At 39.4% G+C, this 27107-nt stretch overlaps 2 protein-coding genes across 8 annotated transcripts in view; one reads left to right on the top strand and one right to left on the bottom strand.

Moving 5' to 3' along the window:
* The window catches only part of LOC113065480 (histone-lysine N-methyltransferase 2D-like), a 35148-nt gene extending 29174 nt beyond the window's left edge, over positions 1 to 5974 (top strand). For all 7 annotated transcript variants that reach the window (XM_026236737.1, XM_026236736.1, XM_026236739.1 and 4 more), the window contains exons 44-54: positions 74 to 249; positions 336 to 460; positions 556 to 691; positions 788 to 903; positions 1001 to 2321; positions 2423 to 2559; positions 2919 to 3049; positions 3134 to 3419; positions 3502 to 3575; positions 3657 to 3765; positions 3852 to 5974. In XM_026236737.1, coding sequence (XP_026092522.1) covers positions 74 to 249; positions 336 to 460; positions 556 to 691; positions 788 to 903; positions 1001 to 2321; positions 2423 to 2559; positions 2919 to 3049; positions 3134 to 3419; positions 3502 to 3575; positions 3657 to 3765; positions 3852 to 3944 — 2704 coding nt within the window. In that variant the 3' untranslated portion in view covers positions 3945 to 5974. The remainder of the gene's footprint in view (positions 1 to 73; positions 250 to 335; positions 461 to 555; positions 692 to 787; positions 904 to 1000; positions 2322 to 2422; positions 2560 to 2918; positions 3050 to 3133; positions 3420 to 3501; positions 3576 to 3656; positions 3766 to 3851) is intronic.
* A 719-nt stretch (positions 5975 to 6693) lies between these two features.
* LOC113065481 (activin receptor type-1B-like) lies at positions 6694 to 23826 on the bottom strand. The gene is made up of 9 exons (XM_026236742.1): positions 23632 to 23826; positions 14499 to 14741; positions 11998 to 12243; positions 11673 to 11903; positions 11377 to 11544; positions 11142 to 11298; positions 10911 to 11035; positions 9127 to 9257; positions 6694 to 8810 (listed from the first exon to the last, which is right to left on the bottom strand). The coding sequence occupies exons 1-9, from the start codon at positions 23720 to 23722 to the stop codon at positions 8685 to 8687; spliced, it is 1518 nt and encodes a 505-aa protein (XP_026092527.1). The 5' UTR covers positions 23723 to 23826; the 3' UTR covers positions 6694 to 8684.
* Positions 23827 to 27107: the final 3281 nt, after the last annotated feature.

Raw genomic sequence — 27107 nt, 5'->3', positions numbered from 1 at the left:
CAGTATGTTCAATAGAACAACTAAACTTAACCTTTTGTATATGTAGACGCACTAATAGATTCTCTCAACTCAGGATGGAGAGTGACGATGACAGTGATGCTCCAGACAGCATTGTGCCCGCATCCTCACCTGAAAGCCAACTAGGTGATGAGACAACTCGATTCCCCCATCTGCTGGATCCCAAAGAGGAAGAAGATGAGAGGGCCATCTCTCCTGTTATCCCCATTATTCCTCGTTCTGCCATTCCAAGTATGTGGTATCATTTGGAAACAATTTAATTTTTTTTCCCTCAATCTTTAATGACTGACTGACTTGCTGATCCTACCCATGTGCAGGTTTCCCTGAGACAAAACCATTTGAGTCGGTGGATGGAAAAGTTGTGGCCTCATCCAGCCAGTGGGACAAAACCAAAAGCAATGAAGTGTCTGTAACTTTCATGCTTTCATCAGCTGCGGCAAAGGTATTTAAATCTCTAAATATCTACCATTACAAAAGCCCTAGTTAAATTTGCATGACACCATTTAAAAAAAAATTTCTTTCATTTCTCCTCAACAGAATATCAACACAGTGATGCTGGCTGTTGCCCAACTGCTGCACATACGTATGCCAAGTTCCTACGAAGCAGCTTTTCCCCAGAGTCCTGGTAGAGCAGGTGTTGGACCTGGGAAAGTACCTGACGCTTCCAACCCAGGTAACGCACTCAATCTGTCATTCATTATTCTCAAAATGTTCCTCTTTGTTTTGTCTTATGCTCTGTTTGTGTGTGTTTTTATTTTATTTTTATCAGGTATGAAGGCAGACACTTCTGCAAGCCATGATGCAGAATGGCTTAAGCAATTTGATGTTTCCCTTCCAGGGTGTACCCTGAGGAAACAAGTTGATATTTTTGCTCTAATCAAACAGGCGAGTTTCCTGAGAATTTTATTTATATTTGTCGTAAAGGTAATCTTGCTTTTGAGAAGTACATTACATTTATTCTGACATTTTCACATATTTGCAGGAATGCCAAGAGCAAGAAGATAGACCTGCTCAGCACTGTTACATGACGAATGTTTCAGATCTAGATGTGCGCCACCTGCCTGTCATTCCTGTCGAGGTTTCTCCACCTCCATCACCATCGCCACCTCCACCCCCATCATCTGCTGCAGCTGAGCCAGAAAATACCACTCAACCTGAGCCCAAACCTGAACCAGATGCACCAGTTCAGACTGCATCACCCCCTTCCGCAAGCCCAAGTGCTCCTGCCAAAACCGAATCTATAGTTAAACTGGAGTGTCACACCTCCCCCGTTACGGTGGAGTCTGAATCTCAGGAGCCTGTGGTCCTTACCCAAGCAGCTCCATCAGAAGAACAACAGCCTTCTGCTCCAGCCAGTTCTCCTCTTCTAGACTCCCCTACAATGGAGATATCCCTCAAACCTATCAAACACCGTAGCAGGCCTCTTTCTGATGAAGAAGAAGAACGACCCAAGGTTAAAAAATGGAAGGGTCTTCGCTGGAAGCGTCTCCAGATAGTCATCACCATTCGCAAGGGAGGGTCTAAGAAAGAGAATAGCCGTGAAGTTTCCGAGCTCATGGAGCGCCTCCGCATTACGCTGAAACCAGACAAGCTGCCCCGAGACAAGCGCAAGTGCTGTTTCTGCCATGAGGAGGGAGATGGTGCTACAGATGGTCCAGCACGCTTGCTTAACATCGATGTTGATCTGTGGGTGCATCTTAACTGTGCTCTGTGGTCCACTGAGGTTTACGAGACCCAGGGCGGTGCACTAATCAACGTAGAGGTTGCCCTTCGGCGTGGACTACGCACCCGTTGTGCCTACTGTCAGAAGACGGGTGCTACTAACAGCTGCAATCGTTTGCGCTGCCCAAATGTTTATCATTTTGCCTGTGCCATTCGGGCACGCTGCATGTTTTTCAAAGACAAGACTATGTTGTGCACCCAGCACAAGCTTAAAGGCCCCAGTGAAGAGGAGCTTAGCAGTTTTGCTGTTTTTCGACGCGTGTACATCGAGCGAGATGAAGTGAAGCAGATTGCAAGCATCCTGCAACGTGGTGACCGCATTCACATGTTCCGTGTTGGCGGCCTCATCTTCCACGCCGTGGGCCAGCTCTTGCCCTCTCAGATGGTTGTGTTTCACTCACCCACTGCTATCTTTCCAGTGGGCTACGAGGCCACACGCATTTACTGGAGCACTCGTGTGCCAAACCGCAGATGTCGCTACCGATGTCGTATCAGCGAGCAGGACGGCAGGCCTCTATTTGAAGTGCGTGTGCTGGAGCACGGGTATGAAGATCTGCACTTCCGAGACACCACTCCAGATGGTATGTAAATCGAAGTTTATTTTCGAAATGACTATAAATGTAATTCTAATGGAGTGTATGATCTTGCTGTGTCATGCTAATGTCATGTCACTGCTCTTTAGGAATTTGGTCCAAGATTGTGCAGCAGGTTGCCAAGCTGCGTGATGAAGCAGCCATGTTGAAGCTCTTCACTGAACACGTCAAAGGAGAAGAGATGTATGGACTCACTGTCCACGCAGTGATGCGAATCACTGAATCGGTGAGAAATTAATGAGTATGGATGTTAACAGAGAATCGTTTTTATTCAGGATCATTAACAAAAGAACAGTTAAAAAATGCACGTCACTTGGTTTCAGATTTAAATTTAAATTAAATTAAAAATTAAATGTATGCATTTAGCAGACGCTTTTATCCAAAGCGACTTACAGTGCATTCGTGCTATCAGTTTTTACCTCTCATGTGTAAATTTACTTGAATTTACTTTAAGTTCTTCGGTAAACTGCATTTTATTAAATTAAAATAGTCGTTGTGAGGAACTGAAATCAGAATAGTTTACCATGCTCGGTAACAATAAATTTTTTAAATGGCTTCATTTTTGTTATTTACCTATATCTTCAGCTTCCTGGTGTGGAAAACTGTCAGAACTATACGTTCCGATATGGCCGCCATCCTCTCATGGAGCTTCCACTCATGATCAATCCTACAGGCTGTGCACGATCAGAACCCAAAGTTCTCACCCACTGCAAAAGGTAATGAACAAAAGAAATTGAAGGCCTTATGGGTCAGAAAAGTAAGGTTTGGAGGTTCTAATGTAATTTTATTCTGCTTCTCAGGCCTCATACTCTGAACAGTACGAGTGTGTCCAAAGCTTATCAGAGCACATTTACAGGAGAGATCAACACCCCATACAGCAAGCAGTTTGTTCATTCCAAATCTTCTCAGTATCGTCGGTTGAAGACCGAGTGGAAGAACAATGTGTACCTGGCCCGTTCTCGCATTCAAGGACTGGGTCTGTATGCTGCTAAAGACCTTGAAAAACACACCATGGTCATTGAGTACATTGGCACCATCATTCGCAACGAGGTTGCAAACCGCAGAGAGAAGATTTACGAGGAGCAGGTTTGTAGATGCAAGCTTCCACCATAAATTTGCTCTAGTTTTTCTTTCTTTCTCTTCTAAACTCGTCATTTTCCTCAATCAGAACCGTGGGATCTACATGTTCCGCATTAATAACGAGCATGTGATTGATGCCACCTTAACTGGCGGTCCTGCCCGGTAAGATCATATTTCCTGTGCTGTTCTTGCAATCCAAGTGTTTGATTTGGGTCTTAGTTTCTGAATTCTTCCTCTCCCTAGTTATGTGAATCATTCTTGTGCACCCAATTGTGTCGCGGAAGTTGTGACGTTTGACAAAGAGGACAAGATCATCATCATTTCTAGTCGTAGGATCCCGAAGGGTGAAGAGGTTAGTTAGTAATCTTTTTTTTTTTTTTTTTTTTGGTCAGTGCTACATCCAGTATAACACTTTATATCATTCCTCTCTCAATCTAGCTGACATATGACTATCAGTTTGACTTCGAGGACGATCAGCACAAGATCCCCTGCCATTGTGGAGCCTGGAATTGCAGAAAGTGGATGAACTGACAGGGACCGAGAAAGAGTCCGACCCGTCTTTGCTCCCAGGTGCCAGGGACAGTCCTGCGCCAAAGCCTGTTATATTCTTTCTATCCAGTTAATAAGCTGCTCTAAATTGAGGAAGAAAAGTTCACTCTCAGTCACCTGAAAGACAAGACTTTGTTATTCACAACAAGAGCCAAAGCTTTGAAGATGAAACTTTTGATGCCACAACCTTTTACAGATGAGATCAAAGGTATTGGACCTGCTTGAATCTTTCGTGTTGATTAAAAAAATACACACCTCTGCCAAAAGCACCTCTGTTTCCTCCTACAATAAGCTGACTCTGGCTGCAATCGATCCCTTCGACATCTACCAAAATAACTGAAGCTATAGCATATCAATACACTTAGACTAGAACTCAGTGAAGATGTTTAATTAAAGCCATGTAAGTACTCAAAAATGAACTAGTACACTTTATCTTGGACCTATCTTTTCCGCTACCACCCTTTTCCGTCACCCCAGATGGACGCTCTCCCATCAAATCATCAATGAAGGTCATGGACATTGGCAAGACAATCCTGGAGTGGCTCTGCATAGAACTGTGATGAGATAATGTCGTAATACTATTGACCTGTGGCTCGAAAGGCACCAGATGTTTTATTATATTGAGTTAAAAGGTGGGTTTATTTCACCCAGTCTACCTCATTGAGTTTGTGGGACGTCACTGCTTTGTATTAAACTGTTAAGTGCTACTGTGGAAAGGGGAAGGCAGGAATGTCCATGGCAATTGCCTTCTCGGATAAGCAGGGAAACTTAAGCAGCAGGTTTGCTTCTATCTATATTTTGCTTTCTGATGACTACAATAGTGAGCCAATGCAACTCTTTTTGATTTGATTATACAAATGAGATACAGTATATGACAATGCATTACTTAGAGCAATCAAAACTCAAACGGGTGTCTTGGAGGCCACCTTTTTGCGACTGTAGATATCATGTAGCTGCATCGAAACACATGCAGATCATGCTTTTAGTGTAGAAACACGTTCATCTGGATTCTCTCGTGTTCTTGACGATGGAGCAAATTATGAGAATGGGCCACAGTTGCGGATCCACGTTGGTGCAATTTGGAAAAATTATAGGACGAAAAAAAAAAAAAAAACAATAGTGATGCAAGACTGCCACTGCGTTTGACATGTTTTCCCATCTTGAATACTTCCATCCTGCGTTCATTAGGTCGCCGTTGGGATCTCATCACTCCAACCAGGACTCTTAGGTGTAAAGCCTCTTCCCTTCTGTGATAGTGGACTGTTGTAAACTTACTGTAGTGAGTCTTTCTCTGCCTGCTGATGGCCGGTTGTATCTAAATCTATGTATTGTGGTTTGAAGTGGTAGCACAGTCTACAGGCTTGACGCAGTGATGGAGGAAGACTTAAAAAGGGCATTTCTATTTTCTTTTATAATAAAGTAATTTAAAAACGTTAAAAAAAACAAAAAACAGTTGAAATTCAAAGAAGGGAGTTGAACAAAGTTTCCACAAAGCCCATGCAACTTTGTTCTCTTCTCCCTTGACGTATGACCTCACATTAAGAATAAATGCAAAATGTATAAACTGTACATATTAGGGGTCTAAACTCTTTATCCAGCCCCTTTTTTAATCAAATTCAAAATTGTAGAGAAATAAATTCATGAAAAAAAGCAACCACTGGATATCATTTTATCAGAAAACTAAATGTGTATATATCTATAAATATATGTAAAATGGCAAACTAAGTAATATCTTTATGTATATGAAACAGAGTGTTTTAGCAATTTTTTTTTTTCTACTAGACCATATACATTTGAACTAAAAAGGTGTGATGTTTCTCTTGTCTTCACTAATGAATTTTGGAAGACTGGTTGCGGTGAATGGCAAACATTTAAGATGGGATTCATGCAAAGTTTAAATTTTTTTTTCCATTTTTTTTTTTTTTTTAAGGAACAGCAGTAAAGTGGTGCATAGCATTTGTGTATTTATGTAATATTGTTCACGTATATTTCTTTTATTTATGCTACTGCTTGTGAATTACCGAACCCTGTCCTTGAATCAGTGACAGTTTAATTAGCATAAACAGTAAATGTAAATCTTGAATCTCCCAAGATGATACTGGTTTTGATTTGTGTCCTGTTGTTTTCTTTCCCTCCCCTCCTTGTAGAAGTGAATGTTTTATATGACTTACGAAAAGGCTGCATAGCCGGAAAATGGTATGACTTCATTAATCGAAAATATCTTTGTGAATTGCACTCAGCATTATTTTATTTATACATCCTCCAAACTAGCATTCATTATTTGAAGAGTCGTCTGTTATTAAACACAGGCGCTTACTTAATTTTAGCTTGAGTGACTCTTTGCCCCCCTTTGTTCTTTTAAAATCTCTTAATTTAAGCTTTCTACACGTGTTGAAATGAAATAAATCCTGATTTTGGTTTTCAACTTGATCTACTTTTTAAAAAAGATGCTGCAACTGTACAGCAAAGCTACTTTTAGGGAAGATGAATAAAATGGTTGTTTTTATTGTATGTGGCATGTTTTGTATGGATATAATTTTGAATTGTACATATTTTTTGACGTCAGAGGTTGCATCTCTTTATATACGGCTGTCCCCTTCCCTCCCAGCCCTTCATTTATTTCTTTGTCTCTGCTTTCTTTCTTGTAAAGAAAAATAAAACGCATTTTAAATATAACGTTTTCTATGTTGTCAGTTCAAATTTGTTCAACCAAGAAAAGACATGCAACACATAAGAAAAAGCATTTATTACTGTATACCATTTATGTACATTATATTAACCCACAAGTGGATTTGTCTCAATAGGTTTAAAATACACATGGAACCTTAGGAACTCGTATCAGTTGGATTGAATGCATCGGCTACCAATTCTGAACCCTTATCAAGAATAAAATGGACAAACATCAGGGAATTTAAACTAAATAGCTTCCACAAAGTGGCAGTAACTAGCGTCTGAATCAAGTGTCATTAACTTTTGCTGAAGACTTAAGGAAAGTACGTGTTTTACAAACATCTGCAAAATCCCAAGTTGTAAGGGAAAAAAGCAAGCACAATATAAATAGTGGAACAATTAGCCTATACATTTCTAAGGACATAATTCCCAGTGTATGATGTAGAGCACCGTGATATAACAAAATCCAGTCATATTTAGTTTTCAAGCCATTCTTAACATCACAACACGACTGAATCATGCTGCTCTCATCAAACATATTCCAGCTACACAGAGCAGATTCATAAGATAATGACCTCAACAGTATAAAATGCACAGGTCAATCAGAAATGGACTGTAATGGAGTCTGCAATTGATTCAATGTTACACATAATACAGGACCCTTGTTCTCCAGTCCTTTAAGAAGCATTTGGCGTTAATGCCAAAATCTAGTCATGTTTTGCACCTACTCTTACACATATCCCAGATTCCAGTTAAGCGTTCAGAACATCTGCAGATTTCTGACTGCGATCAAGACATTGATGCAAGTAAAGTTAATATAGGGATGATGTTGAAGTGCCCAGCGTTTGGTGGTTAGTCTTGGCAAATCCTATATGTAAAGATAAGGAAGAAATGTTCAGTAGTACTTTTAAATTCAACTCAAAGACAACTCTTCAATGCAAGGCAAAGCAGAGCAATATAAATGTAACGCAGGCAATTAGAGAGATGCATTATTTTACTTCAGTACTTTACATGTGTGTTTTCTGAAGTGGTACTAACTACTACATCCCTAAAAAGACTCTGGCTGCAAACAAATAACAGCAGTGCAGTTCAACATGCCAACATCCCAGAATAATGGGAATAGAACATACTAAACATGCCCATTAAAATACGTTGATTTTTAAAGTGTAAGTCATTTTCGTTATGACAAAAAACATCATTTTCTCAGGATGCCATCAGGTAACAGGACTTAAGCAATCATCCCACAATGCATTTTGCAAATACGGATTTTAAGAACCCAAAAGCAATTAAATAAAACATCAATGCGCGCACACACACACACGCACACACTCCCTGTGAACATTTAAAAGCATTTAAACCTGAAACCACACTGATGGAGTGAGTTTTTAACAAACGCATCCTGAAAGGAGGATAAATTAGCAGGCTGATTTTTACTGGAGTAAATCATCTGCACTTCTTAATTTCTTCCCCAGGAACAAAGAACTGCAATGCCCATTTGTCTCACACAGAGCGATCGCTTTGCTACACTTAGCTTTGTACATGAATTGCTAGTCATAACAGGAGGAGACAGTGTTATCCACATTTTTTCACATTCTCACAACAGCAGTAGAGCACTATATATATATATAATCGTAGACTGACGCTGGAATATGACATAAGGTGTATTAGTGAAAGAAGACAAAAAAAAATGAAATCTAAACAATCTTTTAAAAAGCCACGCGGCAAGGTCCATTTCGGAAGAAAGTGGTGAAATAAAAACAACGATAAAATCAAAATGCCTGTCAGTTCAATTGTCATTCCTGAAAAAAAACAACAACAAAAGAACTCAACAACAGCGGTTGGAGGCTCATCCACGATTGGGAACTTTGATCTTGGAGTAATGGAAAAGGGCTGGGATGGACTCAACCTCAGTAGTTTCATCTAAGATGGTGAGGTAGGCCTCGTCACAACTTTAAAAGGTTCAAAAAAAGGGGTAAAACTGGCAGGCTGCTTTTGGCTTAGGTCTTTATTTGCTTGTGCGTCTCTACAGGGATCTGCAGCATCCCGCGTGTTTCAGATCTTAACGTCTTCTTGGACGCTGAGCTGCGAGAGAGTCTTCTTTATCCGCAGGGCCGTAAGCCGCGCCGCCCCGTTGGCATACCAACATTCCCGCATGATCTTGCCCATCACTCTCAGCGCCTGCGGAGAGAAAAGCCAAATAAAAATGAGTTTTCCAGCCTCTATCACAAGTATGCCTCCCGAATAACAGCTGAATTGAATTAAAAGGCTGTATTTTCAATTTCAAAAATCTCAGATGGCAGGCCTGAAGCATTGCACTAAAAATGGCGTTTCATATTGGCAAGCATGTTTGTGGTGAATGCTGCGCCATTATTTGAATGTTTTTTTCTCAGTGTGGTCTATTGTTATCATCAGTTCCACATACCAGCCCACATATTGTCACATATTGACAGAAAAAAAAAAAACTGAGGCTGGAAATGTGAAAGGGAGTTTTTACCTCGTAGCTCTGCCACCAGTTGGGCACATTGGGCCGTAGTCTCTGATCACATACCACCTTCCTCATCTCTTCAATGGAGGGGTCAGAGGGCACCAGATCATAGTAGGGAAGCTGGTAATCTTCATGGATGCCTAAGAAGATAGTACAAACATGAGCGGATAGATTTTGTTTCATTGCTCATGTGTAACTAAATAGATCAGCACTCACAGTCTCATGGGAAAATGTTACAGCGACAACCAAACATTCAGGATTGACAATTCTGCACTCTTTTACTTTCACTTCACTTAATTTTCTACTCTCGGGCTCATATATGTATAAACTTTAAGTATACACATTATTATATAAGAAACATTTTAGAACCAAATAGTTTAATTTAACACACACACACACACACTAAATAAATATATATTAATATATATAAATATATATTAAGACTTTTTTGCCATTTCTAAAGTTGCTTATATATGAAATGATCAATGATCAAAAGATGATGCTGCTGCTGTTTTTTTCAAATTTTTAAAGGGGGGGGGGGGTGAAATGCTATTTCATGCATACTGGGTTTTTTACTTTCAAAAATTAAGTTGTACGTTTGAAGGAGTATTTTTGTTCCCAAAATACTCCTTCCGGTTTGTCACAAGTTTCGGAAAGTTTTTTTCGAGTATGGCTCTGTGTGACAGAATTTCCTTAGAAGCGGAATTTCCTTATATGGGTCCTGAGGCACTTCTGCCGGAAGAGCGCGCGCTCCCATATAGCAGAGCACTGAGAGGCTGAGCACAGACATTTCACTGATCACTCAGAGCGATTCACTGATCAGAGCGAGAGCGTCGCGAAAAGTCACAAAAGAAGTGTGTTTTTGGTTGCCAGGGCAAGACAACCCTGCACAGATTACCAAAAAAAACAGCATTAAGGGACCAGTGGATGGAGTTTATTTTTACAGAGCATCAACGGAGTTGTGCAAGTGTTCGTGTTTGTTCCCTGCATTTCGAAGATGCTTGTTCACAAGGCCCAGTTTGACGACGGATTTGCGTATCATTTATTTCTTAAGGATGGTGCAATCCAAAGGAAAAAGGGTCACGATCGTGTGTTGGAAACTGCTTCAAATATCTCTGCCTCCTTGTTAGTGCGTCCCCTCCCATGCCAGAGACCCGGGTTCGAGCCCCGCTCGAGTGAGTCGTTGCTGCTGCTGCTTTCGTTCAGTTTCAGCCTCTGGATCTGATTCTGGATAATAAATAAACGGCTGAATCTGACTATAAGCCATGGTTTGTTTTGGATGATGGTTTTTCCCTCACGGTAATGTCACAGCTTCCACATGCTCTCAACGCAAAAGCCTATTCGCGCTCGTGATTCTTTAGCTCCGCCCACACATCACGCCTCCAGCCAGACTATCTTTCTCTTATGAATATAATAAAACTTAAGACTTTTTGGAGTTATGAAGGATGCAGTACTACTCTATAGGTACTCAAGATTAACAGGATATTGAGTGAAAACGAGCATTTCACCCCCCCTTTAAGTAAATTTCGTTATGCATTTAAGTTAATCTCTTATTCTTACCAAGGTGGCATATTGTTCGATCATCATTTAAAAGAACTGCTTTCAATTTAGAAACAGAATTTACTTTAGTGTCACATGATCCTTCAGAAATCATGCTGATTTAGTGCTGAATAAATGGTAACGAGACACAATCCCCAAAGCTCTATGGCACCTTCAGCCAGTGAAAGCACTGATATTAATCACATTTGTTAAGATACTGTGGGTGGAAGGTAATTAATCTCCTTTTTCCTCACCTCCAGCATTACACCGTCGTGCAATCTCCCAGTATACCAGTCCCAAAGCGTAGATATCAGCACACTTGAAAGAATCAAAATGCTTCATGTTGATCGTTTCATCTAGTACCTCTGGGGCCATATATCTAAAAGACACAATACATTCATATCAGGTAATGCAGTTTTCATAGTTACATTTACATAAATGAGCCGTTGACTGAATGTGGTAGCAGTGCTTGGCAACAGATGTACCTTTTGGTGCCAACCCTCTGATTGGGTGCGATGTCTATAGTATCAGTGACGGACTCGTGGCGTACAGCAAGCCCCAGATCTGCAATGGCACAAGTCCCATTCTTTTTCACCAGGATGTTTTTAGATTTGAGGTCACGATGTGCAATGCCTGGTTTCCCTGTGGAAGGAGACCATCATGATTGAGTACAGGATTTGAGAGATTTCACAGTTCAGATAGGCTCGAATTCATAATTACCCTGTGTTCCCAGGATCTCCATGTGCAGATGCGCCAGGCCGCTGGCCGCTGAGAGTGCTAACTTAATCATCCCCTCGATTGTGACCGAGTAGTGGTTGAGATAGTCAAATAACGAGCCATGTTCATGATAGTCTGACACCAGCCACAGCTGTGTCCATGTGCCATTGTCTAAGAAACAGACACAGATATTCTAAAGGTTTAAATGTATCAACTGAATCGAACAGTTTCCTTACTTTTATTAAAAATCATTATGAACTATATTTATTTGGGTCAATACAGTGACAAATACTCCTCACCTTTATTATCAGCAGCAATGAAGCCCAAGATGTTCTCATGACGGAGCATGATGGTCTGGTAAATCTCAGCCTCACGGAACCAGGAGCGTTCCTCTCTGGATGAGAAGATCTTCACAGCCACATCCCCTCCTCTCCATCTCCCTCGCCATACTTCCCCAAAGCGACCTTTACCTATGATCTCCTGCAGTACAATTGTCCTGGCCACGGTTCGCTGAACAAACAAGGGCAGGCCTGCAATGAGAAAACTCATTAGCACACAAACAAATGCTACACACACACACACACACACACACACACGCAGGAGGAGGACAGAGGTGCAGCTTACCAGATCCTGAACCGGAGGTGGACAGATCGAAGATGAGGTCCTGTAAGGTCTTGTCTTTGGCCAAGTACAGGTGATCACAGGACGGATCCTCAACTTCGAGTCGCTGCCGATGGTTATAGTTGCGCTGGTGATGCTGGAAAACGAGCACTCCCACGATAAGCAGCAAGCAAAAGAGGAAGACCGGGCCTGCTATCACTGCCACCAGCTCGACAGGACCCCAACTGTCTGCTTTACCTTCAACAATCCCTATAAAAAAAAAATTTTTAGAATGCACTTTACAGGTTGGATCTTGAGGGATGAACACATATTAAAATTCTGTTCAATACCGATAGTAGGCAGATTGTTATTTTTATGATAAATTATCAGTAGTAAATCTATACTATTTTGTCAAAATAAATAAATACTAAGCAAAAGAAAAAAAGAAAAATCAATTTTGGCTGCTAAATGATATAGCATCATCTATATATAATTACAGTATTGTTCAAAATAATAGCAGTACAATGTGATTAACCAGAATAATCAAGGTTTTTCGTATATTTTTTTATTACTACGTGGCAAACAAGTTACCAGTAGGTTCAGTAGATTGTCAGAAAACAAACAAGACCCAGCATTCATGATATGCACGCTCTTAAGGCTGTGCAATTGGGCAATTAGTTGAAAGGGGTGTGTTCAAAAAAATAGCAGTGTCTACCTTTGACTGTACAAACTCAAAACTATTTTGTACAAACATTTTTTTTTTCTGGGATTTAGCAATCCTGTGAATCACTAAACTAATATTTAGTTGGATGACCACAGTTTTTTAAAACTGCTTGACATCTGTGTGGCATGGAGTCAACCAACTTGTGGCACCTCTCAGCTGTTATTCCACTCCATGATTCTTTAACAACATTCCACAATTCATTCACATTTCTTGGTTTTGCTTCAGAAACAGCATTTTTGATATCACCCCACAAGTTCTCAATTGGATTAAGGTCTGGAGATTGGGCTGGCCACTCCATAACATTAATTTTGTTGGTTTGGAACCAAGACTTTGCCCGTTTACTAGTGTGTTTTGGGTCATTGTCTTGTTGAAACAACCATTTCAAGGGCATGTCCTCTTCAGCATAGGGCAACATGACCTCTTCAAGTATTTTAACATATGCAAACTGATCCATGATCCCTGGTATGCGATAAATAGGCCCAACACCATAGTAGGAGAAACATGCCCATATCATGATGCTTGCACCTCCATGCTTCACTGTCTTCACTGTGTACTGTGGCTTGAATTCAGAGTTTGGGGGTCGTCTCACAAACTGCCTGTGGCCCTTGGACCCAAAAAGAACAATTTTACTCTCATCAGTCCACAAAATGTTCCTCCATTTCTCTTTAGGCCAGTTGATGTGTTCTTTGGCAAATTGTAACCTCTTCTGCACATGCCTTTTTTTTAACAGAGGGACTTTGCGGGGGATTCTTGAAAATAGATTAGCTTCACACAGACGTCTTCTAACTGTCACAGTACTTACAGGTAACTCCAGACTGTCTTTGATCATCCTGGAGGTGATCATTGGCTGAGCCTTTGCCATTCTGGTTATTCTTCTATCCATTTTGATGGTTGTCTTCCGTTTTCTTCCACGTCTCTCTGGTTTTGCTCTCCATTTTAAGGCATTGGAGATCATTTTAGCTGAACAGCCTATCATTTTTTGCACCTCTTTATAGGTTTTCCCCTCTCTAATCAACTTTTTAATCAAAGTACGCTGTTCTTCTGAACAATGTCTTGAACGACCCATTTTCCTCAGCTTTCAAATGCATGTTCAACAAGTGTTGGCTTCATCCTTAAATAGGGGCCACCTGATTCACACCTGTTTCTTCACAAAATTGATGACCTCAGTGATTGAATGCCACACTGCTATTTTTTTGAACACACCCCTTTCAACTAATTCAACTAATTGCCCAATTGCACAGCCTTAAGAGCGTGCATATCATGAATGCTGGGTCTCATTTGTTTTCTGAGAATCTACTGAACCTACTGGTAACTTGTTTGCCACGTAGCAATAAAAAAATATATGAAAAACCTTGATTATTCTGGTTAGTCACATTGTACTGCTATTATTTTGAACAATACTGTATTACCATTAAAAAAAATTGAGGTCTTTAAGATTTTTGTTTTATGTTCTTGACAGATTAAAAATACAGTCAAACCCGTTATATTTTGAAATTTTATTACAATTAATGTGATGGAAGGCTATTTTTTTGCAGTCATTACTCCAGTCTTCAGTGATCCTTCAGAAATCATTTTAATATGCGGATTTCAAACATTTCTTATCAATGTTGAAAATACAGCATTAACTTTAAATATAAATATTTTGTAATATAATACTGTCATTTAATGCATCCTTGCTGAATAAAAGTATTAATATTATGACTTTAATTAAATAATCACATGTAATATTTAAATAAATGAACAAATCTTTAATCTTTAAAAAAATAGATTAGAAAATAGTATATTTGGCCTGTACTCCTACCGCTGGGAATCTGAAGGATGATACTGTTGCAGAAGTCTGTATAACAGCAGTGTGTGTTGAGCAGGCCTTTGGCACTCAAGCAGTAGATGGGCTGTCCGGGTGGTACCAGGCTGACACGGGGGATGCAGATCCGAACTTGCTCCTCCTCCTGACCCTTGATGGAAGACGTAGAGGCCATGCAGGCCCCATCGGTCTCGCACACATAACCGCTGCTCTCACAGGCAGTGCAATTACACTTAAGAGCTAGAGAGAGGAAGAGAGAGATCAGCCATTTAAATATAACTCTAAATAACTGCAATGTCTTCATCTTAAGGTTAGAGCATTAATGAGGTTGTATTCACTTTTTCCTTCAGTGGATGCTTTAAGTGAACTTTACCAACTCAAAATATCCACCAGAGGGCAAACAAGACCAATATAAAGACGTAAAGAAGCAAAGTATCTCAGGCAGAGGCACTACGTGCAGAGTTCAGTTCCCTACCAAAATGCATAACACGAAACCGAATCCGCCACTGCAGATGAACCCAAACAGTCCCATGCCAGCTTCTGTGTATAGCAGAATCTGGCATGGGATGGCCTGATTCAGACCCCCAATGCAGCAGCTTTATATCAGCAAAACACTTTCACAGACTATTGCGTTATTGTATAGTCATAGAACTCAGTCTTCAATAAATAATGACCTAGATGATTAGATTTGACATGTAAGAGGTAGTAGAATCAACAATGTAATCAAATCCAAATGAAAGTTTATTTTTTTATTATACTAAAAACAGAAAAGCAATAAGTCTTAAAATGGTTTATTATTTATTAGAATGATCTCAAACAGAGGGAGGTTTTGGCGTCAGAATGGCCAAGAAATGTTGGTCTGTAGGATTTTAAATCGCCCTTTAATTGTCTGATCGCTTAGAAAAGTACTTTTTACACAATATATACTCAGTTCACTCAAATATTTAAAATTCAAAGCAGTTTATATTCTATTTAACTGTTTAAATCCCTTTAAATGAACCCTGAATGTTGCAAGCTGACTTATATATTCATTTAAGTGCATTAGACGTATTTGAAACAACTTCATCCCAGCTGCATAAATAAACTATATCATTAATTGTCGGGGGCATTCAAACGGTCTCCATGATGAACGAACATCTCGCCTTTTTGCTACTTTTTTTTTTAGAACTGTCATCACCATTCTATATATTTGGGTCTCTTCAACAGATCAGGCAAACTCAGACAGGATGTGTGTTGACTGCTGGCACACAGACTGCCGAGGGTGACCGAGGTCATGACACGAGGGGTGGCGTTCATAATCCACCGGCGCCCTTGATTTGATCCGAGCCGCAAACAATGGCAGGCCACTCAAGACAAATTGCAGTGGCTTTAAAATAACAGGACTTCAGACGCTTGACTGTTGATCACAACAGGGCCCACCAATGCCCAGTCTTTTCTGGGCGTCCCTGTCAAGAACGCTCTAATCTAATCCGCTCTTCTCATTTCACTGCTTTTCTTTTGCCTTTCTCACATGTTCAGGCCCCTGTGTTTACTTTGTAGTCCTGCTGTCACTCATCTCACTCCACACACACTTAATTAATCTGACTCACTACACCGCCTCCCACAGTTTTCCGCACACAGGTATACTGCACAACTCATGACATGCAAGTGGCGGAACCACACCCTTCTGAACAAGCGGCAACTTCACATTTTCACCGTGTGTATTTGTGTGGGTGTGTGTCAAGTGTCAGAGCAAGAGAGGGAGTGTGAGGGTGTGTGTACTCTTTATAAATCTTGAAAAGGCTGTGATCTAACAGACACCGAAGCGCACTGCCAGTAACCGTTAGTGGAGCGGATCCAAGTCAACTGAAGTTCACATGCACGAGGAATTTCCTGCAGATTACATGGAGGTAACCAGGCCCTGATAGCGAGAGAAAAACAACCCGGTGCCATAATAACCCTCTAATGGAGCACACACGATATCATTAAATCACCCGGGCAGCAAATAGAATGACCGTAATTGCCTCATAGTCTCTTTCTAAAGAGGTCTGAGAAAATGCAATGCAGATATCACATTAATCACAATCAGGATAACTATACTTACAGCTGAAGAGTGTAATTTTTTGGTTAAAACGCTTAGAGGAATATTCCGGGTTCAGTACAAGTTGCTCAAGCAACAGCACTAGAGGCATAATGTTGATTAGCTCAAACATTTATTTCTACTTGTCCCTCCTTTTGTTTAAAAAAAGTACAATTCTGGGTTGCAGTGAGGCACTTAGAATTGAAGTGAACAGGGCCTGTCTTTAAATGTTAACATACAAGAGTAAAGCCACAAGATGTAAACAATATTCGTATTAATGTGACTTTAGTGTGGAGGGAAAAAAAAAAAAATCACTTACTATACTAACCCTTTTTGTGTAAAGTTATATCCAATTGTACAATTTCGTGGTCATGGCAACATAATTCCTAAAACTACATCAAAAGTGGCTAGAACAAATATTACACAAGTTTTATAAGATTAATTGTAAGTGGTTTTATATTACTTAACCCATAACTTTTAAACAGCACAATTAACTACCGTTTTAAATGTCTCACCATAAGCTAAATTTCTGCCTGATGGACAACAAGAATCTAATATGCAGAGACAACTACAAGTTACCATTCTTACAGTGATATTCATCCTCCAAATATGTTAATGTTGCACTATCAAAGCATAATGGTGTGATCCGGCGGCAGGGCTATCTGTTTTGTCAACTAATGGAAGATGAGGGGAGTGCTCGGAAAAACCCGTTTTAAAATAAACAATAATTATTTTTGCCGTTCTGCATGGTGACAGAAATTACACACTTCATTTTTTAAAGTCTCCATCAAACAAATAGGATTTCAGAGACATCACAAGACGTCTTTCTGTGTCAGTCCAACAGTTCGTGAAAATCACAAAGCCTCTTCGAGTCAACCATTATATGAATTTATATTAACCTCATAATTTTTAATGAAAGCGTCATAACTCAATCTTCTCTCTGGTGATGAACGCAGTCTGCTTAACCCTGCTCCTCCACAACTGACCTCATTGCGACTCTAACCTCGTGGAGCCTTTTTTTGGTACCTTACACTTGAAACAAGCCATTTTTAAATCTGATAGCTATGCTTGTTTCCACCTTTAAGTAAAGAATAAGATCGAGGAAAATTGTGAGATATTAAAGCATAATCAAGAAAAATAAATTTCAGATTACTTTTTATTTTATTTATCGTGCCTTTAACTTAACTAAACCAAACCTTCCACATCATTACCAAACACTAAATCACTTGCACTACAGAAACCCAACACTCTTTCAACTCAGATTCCTGCAGTACAGTCGGCGAAACTTCAAAAAGACCAATCAACGTTTATGCAAAGCTAGTCGACAACACGCCATGTGTGGCTCCAAACCTGCGGCAAGGGAGTGCGAGCGGTTCAGGCCAAGCAAGGTCTTGTATGAGCATAATTGGTGGCCTTACACTGGCTCTTTGTGTGGAGATTACTGGGACATGAGGGGGGAATGGACGGGCTGTGTCTGGACAAAGGATGGGAGTGGGTTGTGCGGTGGAGGATGGGGGAGTAACTATTAGAGTGGCTAGGGGGTAGGGGACTCCCCTGACATGCTTTTAAGAGCTGCCGGTGAAACAGATATTCCAGGACAGAACACAGAGGGGTAACAGAGGGAGACTTATAGAACCCCCAGCTGTGATGTGATTTCGGCTGAGAGACTAGCTGCGCCTGTGACAGACCTAGTCTAGACTTGGCTTAACTCAACAGAAAAGGGGGAATTCAGAAAAGGACGACATTGAAATCTCACTGCCAGTGTGAAGTTCCTATCATTCCATTCTTGTTCAGACAGGAAATAAAAACCATTGCGGGAAGACGTGAATTAAATCGTTGCCATTAACAGTGTGCTTGGCTGATCAGAGCGGGGCTCATGGGAAGTCTTTAGTCAACGTTGAAGCCACAAACAACTTCACATTACCGGTACTGTGACTAAAGCTTTCATTATGGAACACAAATTTCACAACTTCTCCTTCAGGAGTACACACTTTCCATTTGGGGTCAAAGTGAGGAATAAGAGCTCACAGGGTTTGTGGTTTGAACACTCAGAGGCAAATATTACCCCCTGCAACACAAGCAGTCCTCTCATATCTATTATAAATGGACACCCAGAGCGGTGCTCAACTCTCGTTGGAGGCATTATCTCTTGCTTCACCTCCTCTGGATAATGAAAGCCCATCATCCTCCTCTTCTAGCAGGATGCCAGGGGCTACTGAGAGCGGGCAGACTAAGAGAGTGCAGTTACCCAAGATGCATAGAGCTGAAATGAGATCCATTGAGCGCCCAGACAGTGAGCTGATTAAGACATGCTGACGCCACCAGACAGAGCACACACACACTCACACAGACATGCACTCTAAAACACACGTCGGACTACACACACAAAATCAATGCAGTGAAAGGAAGGGGAGCTTCTTCAGAACCCTCATGGTCAAATTACTTATCTGGTCCAGAGGCATGAGTCTCTCTTTCCCCCTGAAAACTTTCAGTCTTTTCTCTTTCAAAGGGCAGCAGCTAAAAACCATTTCATTCGACAAAAAAGTTCTTTCTGACAGTATAAGAGGTGCTTTAGTTTTAAATAGATACACTACCATTCAAAAGTTTACAGTCTAAGATTTTAAAGTCTGGTGCTCACCAAGCTGCATTTATTTGCAAAAATAAAAAATAAAGTAAAATAGTAATATTATAACAATTTGAAATAACTAGTTTTATTTTAAAATGTTATTTATTCTTCAGTGTAACATGATCCTTCAGAAATCATTCTAATGTGCTGATATCTGATAAGGTTCTTAAGAATCACTTCTTATTGATATCATTGTTGAAAACGGCCTAATATTTTTATGCAAACGGATACCATTTTTCCATAGATTTTTTAATGAATATAAAATTCAAAAGAACAGTGTTTATTTGAAATCTTTTACAATAGAAATTAGTTTTCACTTGAACATCAAAATTCTTAAAAAAAAAAATTTTTTATGGAACTTTTTGGAACTTGATAATCAGACAGTTGAGCTGCGTAATGATATTTCAAAAATGTCTGATGGAAAAATATTGCTATACGGGTTCGGAACGACATGAGGGTGAGTAAACAATGAAAAAATTATTCGTTTGAGCTTATAATAAAAATTTCCCTTATTTTTAAGAAAATAAAAGCTGCAAGATAACATTTTTAGTACTAAGGGAAAAAAGTCATTTAAATGTGCTATTTCTGAACATGCACTATAATGTAGGTCACACAAAGGTCTGTCTCTCAATGTTATCGGTACTCTGCCCGCCGGCCATTCGGATCATTAGCAAGGTCATTAATGAAGCATAGACCAGCTTCAGTCGGCTGTGACCGTGGACTCAACCCCAGCAGCCGGCCTCCCCAGACACATGCTCGCACGCACACACACTCCCCATGAACCCACATATCTTTCTTTGCAACACTTTCCGTTCTCTGATGCTATATACAAGCACACACATGCAAAACATGGCTTAATGTGCTCCCTTTCATTTCCATAACAGCCCTCCTGCGATACGGGCTTCAAATGTCTGCCCCTTCCTGCCTACACAAAACGAGTTCAGAGACTTTGAGATTCAGAACATTTCTATTATAATTTACCGCGTTAATAAACAGCTAAAATTACAAATGTGTTTACAATTAAAGTAAGAGTTAACATCCAAAAAAATAAAAAATAAATCTACTCACCTTCATACCATCCAAGACATAGATGAGTTTATTTCTTCGTCATAACAGATTTGGAAAGTTTGTATTACATCACTATCACCAGTGGATGCTCTACAGTGAATGGGTGCCGTCAGAATGAGAGTCCAAGCAGCTGATAAAACATCACAATAAATCAACAAGTAATCCATGCGACTTCAGTCCATCAATTACCACAGTGTAAAAAGTCCATCCCCTGTTGCCCTCTCACATCAAAATCCAACGACATACTTGTTTAGAACCGTTTTTGCTTGTTCTGTGCGTATTTCTCTCCTGTTTCAGATAAGATGAGTTTTTCATTAGCGAAAGACATTTTTTCAAAACAAAAACACACAGCTTTTCATTTCACAAGACGTTAATTGATGCACTGGAGGGATTTGGATTACTTGTGGATTATTTGGAAGCTTTTATCATTTGTTTGGAGACTTATTCTGATGGCACCCATTCGCTCCAGAGGATCCATTGGTGAGCAAGTGATGTAATGCTAAATTTCTCCAAATCTGTTCCGATGAAGAATCTCATCCACATTTTGGATGACCTGAGGGTGAGCAAATTTGGTTGAACTATTTCTTTTAACTCAATTTTTCCACTCTGGTACTCCTGTTATGAGAAGTGGAACAATTTAATGGTCATTTCTTGTAAGCAAGTGAGTCACTCATAAAATGTTTCATTTCAGAAGAGATTTTATCAAACGTAAATGTAGGAGAGCAGGGACTTGGAGCACGTTTAATGCTTCAGTCTGGTCTGTGTGTGAAGGGAAAAGAAAAATGCGCGAGAGAATGAAAGATGATGAAAGCGACGCACCCTGCCTCACGGCTGTCTGCCTAGCTCACAGTGCCCATATCACATTGCTGTTATTTTCTCACACAGGCCTGCGATAAGCGTCACACAGACATCTCACGACCAGCCAGTTTATCAAAAACAAATAAAAACAGCATTCTTACATAGAAAACAGGCAGTCAAACTGCAAGTCCAGAGCCTTGAAACACCAAATCGCCTTAAATTTCCTGGTTCCAGCAGCAGCTCAGTGGAATAATTACCATAACATGACTGGAGTCGCCAATCTGTTCCATTTCCACTAGTCTGCTTTCAACTACCGGCAGCTGTGCAAACCCATCACTGACAGCCCGAAGGCGCTACAATCCACTCACTGTGGAGTCTGACATTGAGCTGACCCAGTCAGATGTACTACAGGTGGGATCTGTCGGTTTAGCATTTCTGATCAAGTTCTTAGAGCATTTGGCAGTATTTTGTGCAACAAAACCATTTGTGAACAGTGGAAGCGATGCTTCTCAGAAAAAGATGAGTCACCAATTAGAAATCACAGATTGCTGAACTTTTTCAGATCGTAGCTGAAAATGGCCCCTGCTGTGTTGCATTTCATTACAAAGTCTTCTGTGTCTGGAGCACAGCAAGTTGCAATGTGGAAAAATTTCATTTCAAAATTTTAAAAGACAAAAAAAAAATCCACACTCAGCATTCTAGTTATGATCACACTACAAAAAGGCAGGCCAGTTTTCATACTATATTTTGTTGACTTCTCAAAATCGTCTGAACGTCTCTCTGCTTTACACACAGTTTTGTCCTTCCAGCAAATCTCACTAGTGTTTCCAAGCATAAACTGTTATCGTGCTGTGCCATGCAACCACAGACATGTTTATTTGTGCTGTGGATGTAACCACCATCAGTTTGGCCATACAAAAGAAAGGCAGACTCTCTTGACAAGCCACTGAATAGGGCTCATTGCCCACATTTCCATTACAAAGGACCAGACTTCAAATCTGACTTGAGTCTGAACTTGCTGAATGACCATCTTCCCATCATGCTCTAAAAAGAAATATGTACTTGCCAGGGGTTATAAGAGACAACATTCGTTTTGTACAACCAGTAAAATATGTGAATACATTAAGAAATTGGCAATATTTTAGGCCTTATGGCTTCGCAATAGCAATGTGGCGGGGACTGTTTTTGCCAGTTGAAATACACATTGCTGTGTAAACAGGGCATACCTAAACAAGCAATGTACTGTCAGCCACATTTATGATATAATCTAGCATGTTATTACAAACAAGACCAGTAATTTTTAAATGAATCACTGGAATTCATGTTGAGTAACATGTCAAAACTAGTAATGGGAAGTTACTCATTTCTGCAAGTTCTTTTGAACATTTTTCTGAACTTAAAAGTTCTCTTTGTTATCAAATCTGTATAATAAATCATAGAAACATGTCAGTCATCAACAATGGATGGCAGTAAAGCATCACAGGAAAAAAAATATTCATGATTTACCTTTTTTTTTTGATAATTATTAACATTATTTGTAAGATCAGAAGTTAAAAACAATAAATTAACGATTCTGTGATTTATTTAGGTCAATATTAATTGCTTGTTCGGAACATTTTTTTTTTCTTTTTCTAAATGAATACCTATCATTTGACGTCATGATGGATTTACGTCATTATGTGGTTCCTGACACTCTGGTATGGTATTGCATTCTGCACAAACAACACTCTGCTTGTTTTTTGATTCATTAAGAATCGACCACATCCGGGGAAAAAAAAAAACGTTCCAAGTTCGATTCAACAAATCAGTGAGTTTATAACTGGAGAAGGCTCCTGTTCGCGAACAAATTCTTTAGACTGGTAGTGTGAATGTGAACCGGTTCAACCGATTAATTGAAAAGATTCGAATTAGAAGCGCGAATTGTTTGCGAATAGGAAGACGTGGTTTGTCGCAACGTGCAAACCACCGGGCAAGGTTGACATTGCAGGTTTATAAATGTAAGTTTTGTAACATCTGACGTAAGTTATGTGAAGTCATGTGAAATACTGGAGGTTTTAAAATACATGCCATAATTCACGGTTATATGTAATAGTTGCTTAACTTAACGTAAACATGCATTTCAATTAATAGGGACAGCAGGTCTGTATGCTAACAGGGAAACGTGTGTGTGTGTGTATATATATATATATATATATATATATATATATATATATATATATATATATATATATATATATATATATACACACATGAGAGAGAGATTGTATTTGGCTATTTTAAAAAAGGGACAACAAACACGCGGTTAATTAATAGACGAACCTCAAAAATTTTATATACAGACATCATTATGTTAGGCAAATGAAGCACAATTCAAAATACTACACTAGTCCTATATGAATAAGAAATGATGTAGGGTACAGATGACTGGTTTACAAACCCCAGACACAGCGCCATGATGAGCGCCAGGCTGCCCCGTCCAGCACAGCACAGCCTGGCCACACTCTCTCTCCACACACCAGCAGCCAATCAAATAAATAAATACACACAGAGAGGGGTGACACACACAAACACCGACTCACCATCGCCGACTGCAATTAATCCACACAGGGCGAGCAGCGCTACAGCAGTTCGTCGTGGAAGCATGATTGCAAGATTCCCATCTCTTAGCATTAAAGCATTCGTTGTGTGTGATATTGACAAGCGAGCGAGACTTCCAACACAACCACAGACCGACCGACCATACACCGCCTGCCAGGCTCGGATAGACAATAGTGGGTTAAAGGGGTGTGCCTAGTTTTAAAGGGGAGGGCTCCACGCCTGGGCTCCTTTGTTGGGGTGAAATGTCTCAACAAGGACTCATTTGTGAATTGTCCCGCTGGTCAATGTCTGTAGCTGAGGTCTTATCAGGGTTGTATTTTATTTATTCTGTGTCATGTTATGTTCCAGACATTTAGCTTGTGGACGAATTAAGGCAAGTAACACTGATTCTTGAACACTGGGACAAAACAGTTTACAAATCAGAAAAAAGAGACTATTATTGTGGACTAATCTGTTCACAATGGTCAGATGTATTTACAAATTATTTTTTATTTTTTTTACAAAAAGTGTGTTTTTCTTGTCTGCTCAAAATGTGGGTCGACACTGGCAGATACAAAGGATTCCAATATCTATTAAGGATAATATTAGAATAAAACAACAACAACAATGTAATATTATATGAATTATCTTGAATTCACTTCAGTGAATGATTGACTGAGAATATAGAATAGTGGACAGTCAAATAGTCAAACTGATTTTCAGGTTCATCAATGGACTAGTAACCAAAGTCTGACAAGAAATCGGATGTTGATAAAATAACCATATTTGTGATATCGCACATTTAAGAATTGCAGGAGATTTTTCTGCTATATTTAAAATGTATATAAAAATGTAATAAAATATTTCAATTGAATTTTAAAAGTGTTCACACACTTGTAAACACTTGGAAATAATAAAAACATAAATCATATATATATATATATATATATATATATATATATATATATATATATATATATATATATATATATATATTTTAACCAAGGGCAGAAGATAGAATTGTTTGGTAGAATGTTACGTCTCATGTTACAAGTATCAGTGATTCTAAAACGATTCAGTTGTATAGGAATAAAGCATCCAGATCATGGGAATGTGTAACCTTTTTTTCACAAATCACAAAATGTGCTATACACAAATACATTCATTATCAGAGAATAGCTTGTTTAATAAGAGAACATTTCTTATTTTTTTTATTTAAAGGTCTCACGTGTATGAAAGCAATGACACATTCACCAGTTTTTTGGATCATGCCTTAGTAATCCATCAGGACGTGTTCACTATTCTCCAGAGTCTCAGCATTAATAATAAAACTCTGGAGCCAAGTTATCTTTGCAAGCTGGACCCACATTGTGCGATGTGTGTGATCCAAAGGAGCTTACAGAACCCCTGTGAGCAGCACCAAAAGCATTCAGGACTCCCACAAAAACCACAGTATGGGTTAAGCTTAAGAGACCTCAGACGCCCATAACAAATCACTGATTAGTTCTTGACTTCTAGTATGAAAAAGGAAACTGCGTCTTTAGGGAAATAAGTCAAACGTATTCCTATAGGAGCGCTCTGGCTTCTGCCAGGACCTCAGGATGTTTACTTCCTCTAAATAGCAGGGCAGAGGAGAAACTTGTGATTTTAATTTTGAGGAATAAAGACATATTTGATGCACTCAGTATTTGTCCTCTTAATGGCCACATGACATGAGGAGACTCTCGGTTAGTGCATTAAGTCGTATGGGTACATAAAGAATGATGTACAAGTTCTAATCTGATTACACTGAAAGTCCTTTCAAGTTGCTCTTGATGCAAAGGTCAAACACAAAGCGTTTAGAGTTGCGCCATGCAGTCTTAAACCTCTATTGTTACCATTAACCTCTTTGCCTTCGCTAGACTGCATACTAATCTGGCCCCTGGCTGTCTATTGTATATAAAGTGGGGTCATATCTTTCAATTATCAATCCACATATTTCAGCAGGGCGTTCATATCCGAGTTTTCCCAACAAAGGCATGTGAAATGGCTCTGTGCAAAAATGTCACAGCTGATTGAAGGGCACCATTTCAGAGGAGTCTGGCCTACCAGAGCGGGGCATTGATACTCTTTTCAGCCACTGTTATCCTGATAAAAATAACCCTCTGTCTGTCTGAGTGGACAGGCTGAGTTAGGGAATTATCTCCAGCAAAGCCCCCTCTCTGTGCTCCTCCACAGATAGATATAGCGAGGGCGTAGATATAGATAAACAGGCAGACAGAAATCAATGCCCATCCTCTCACTCCGGCAAACAGTCTGACAGCAAGACAAACATGACAAGCTGAGGGGAAACTTGGGCACAAAAAAAAAAAAATGAGATAAACATCTTATAAATATCCATCAGTCAGTGGAACATCTGCTCTTTTGGCCTTCTCTGCGTGTGTCGGTGTGCGTAGAAAGGGATTTATACTGGAAAGACAGCCATTTGGCAGTCTCGTTTCTATGAATAAGATCTGTGAGATATCTGTTTGCACCGGGTAAATATAGGTCTGTCTGAAACATGATAGTGAGGGATGCATTCAGTATTGTATCCGCGAAATGTTGTTCAACAACATAGAGGTGTGTCTTGGTGGCTCCCGAGGGGTATCAGGACTTTGAGTGCCTCTCGTGCTGAACAACAGTTCTAACAATTGCGAGATTGCATGGCTTGTAAGACAGGATACACATTGTTTATGGTTTACAAGAAATGGATTGAGGCAAAGGGAAATAAATCCCTTATATCTCCTTAAGGACTACTGAAGTGACGCTGTATTCATTACCCAGATCAGGCTGTGGCACAGTTTGCTGTTCAGAGAGAAGGCAACAAGATCTAGCATTACACTTTGGGAGGGAAAGAGAAATTAATGATGCCCTCTAGTGGACAAATGTTTTTTTTCTAGTGGACAAAACTATGTTGATGTTCAAAGACCCATTTAAGTGAAATTTGTTTAATTAAAAACTTGATTGTTTATTTATTTATACACTTTATCCTTATTTAATTTTTTTACACTATAAAAATGAGCTTGAGATCAAACAATAATCTGTGAACTCCTTTGAGGCAGAGAAATTTTCAGTCTGCTTCAGTATCCTGAACTTTTATTAATACTTAAATACAATTTTTGTAGTGAAAATAACGATAGACATTTTGTGCAAATGATTATTATTTTTGAAAAAGCAAATATATTGTACATTATAACCAAATATATATATTACAGCTAGAGTAATATGATTGTAATTTTGATCTTGTAAAAAATATTTAACAATTTATAAAAGTGCACTATACTAATATGTCCTCTGTTTTAATAATTACTTGGTACAAGTTGTAATGCAGTTCTTGTTCTTAAAAAAGATGGTCCATTTCAAAGTCTTTCATAGAACCAATAAAAAAACCCCGCTAAAAATAAAATCTAATAAAAATAATAATAATAAGTGCAACAAACAGTTTAAAGCATGTGCCAAC

Source organism: Carassius auratus, chromosome 48, assembly GCF_003368295.1.
Source record: "Carassius auratus strain Wakin chromosome 48, ASM336829v1, whole genome shotgun sequence".
Lineage (NCBI taxonomy): Eukaryota > Metazoa > Chordata > Actinopteri > Cypriniformes > Cyprinidae > Carassius > Carassius auratus.
This window is presented reverse-complemented; position numbering and strand designations above follow the sequence as displayed.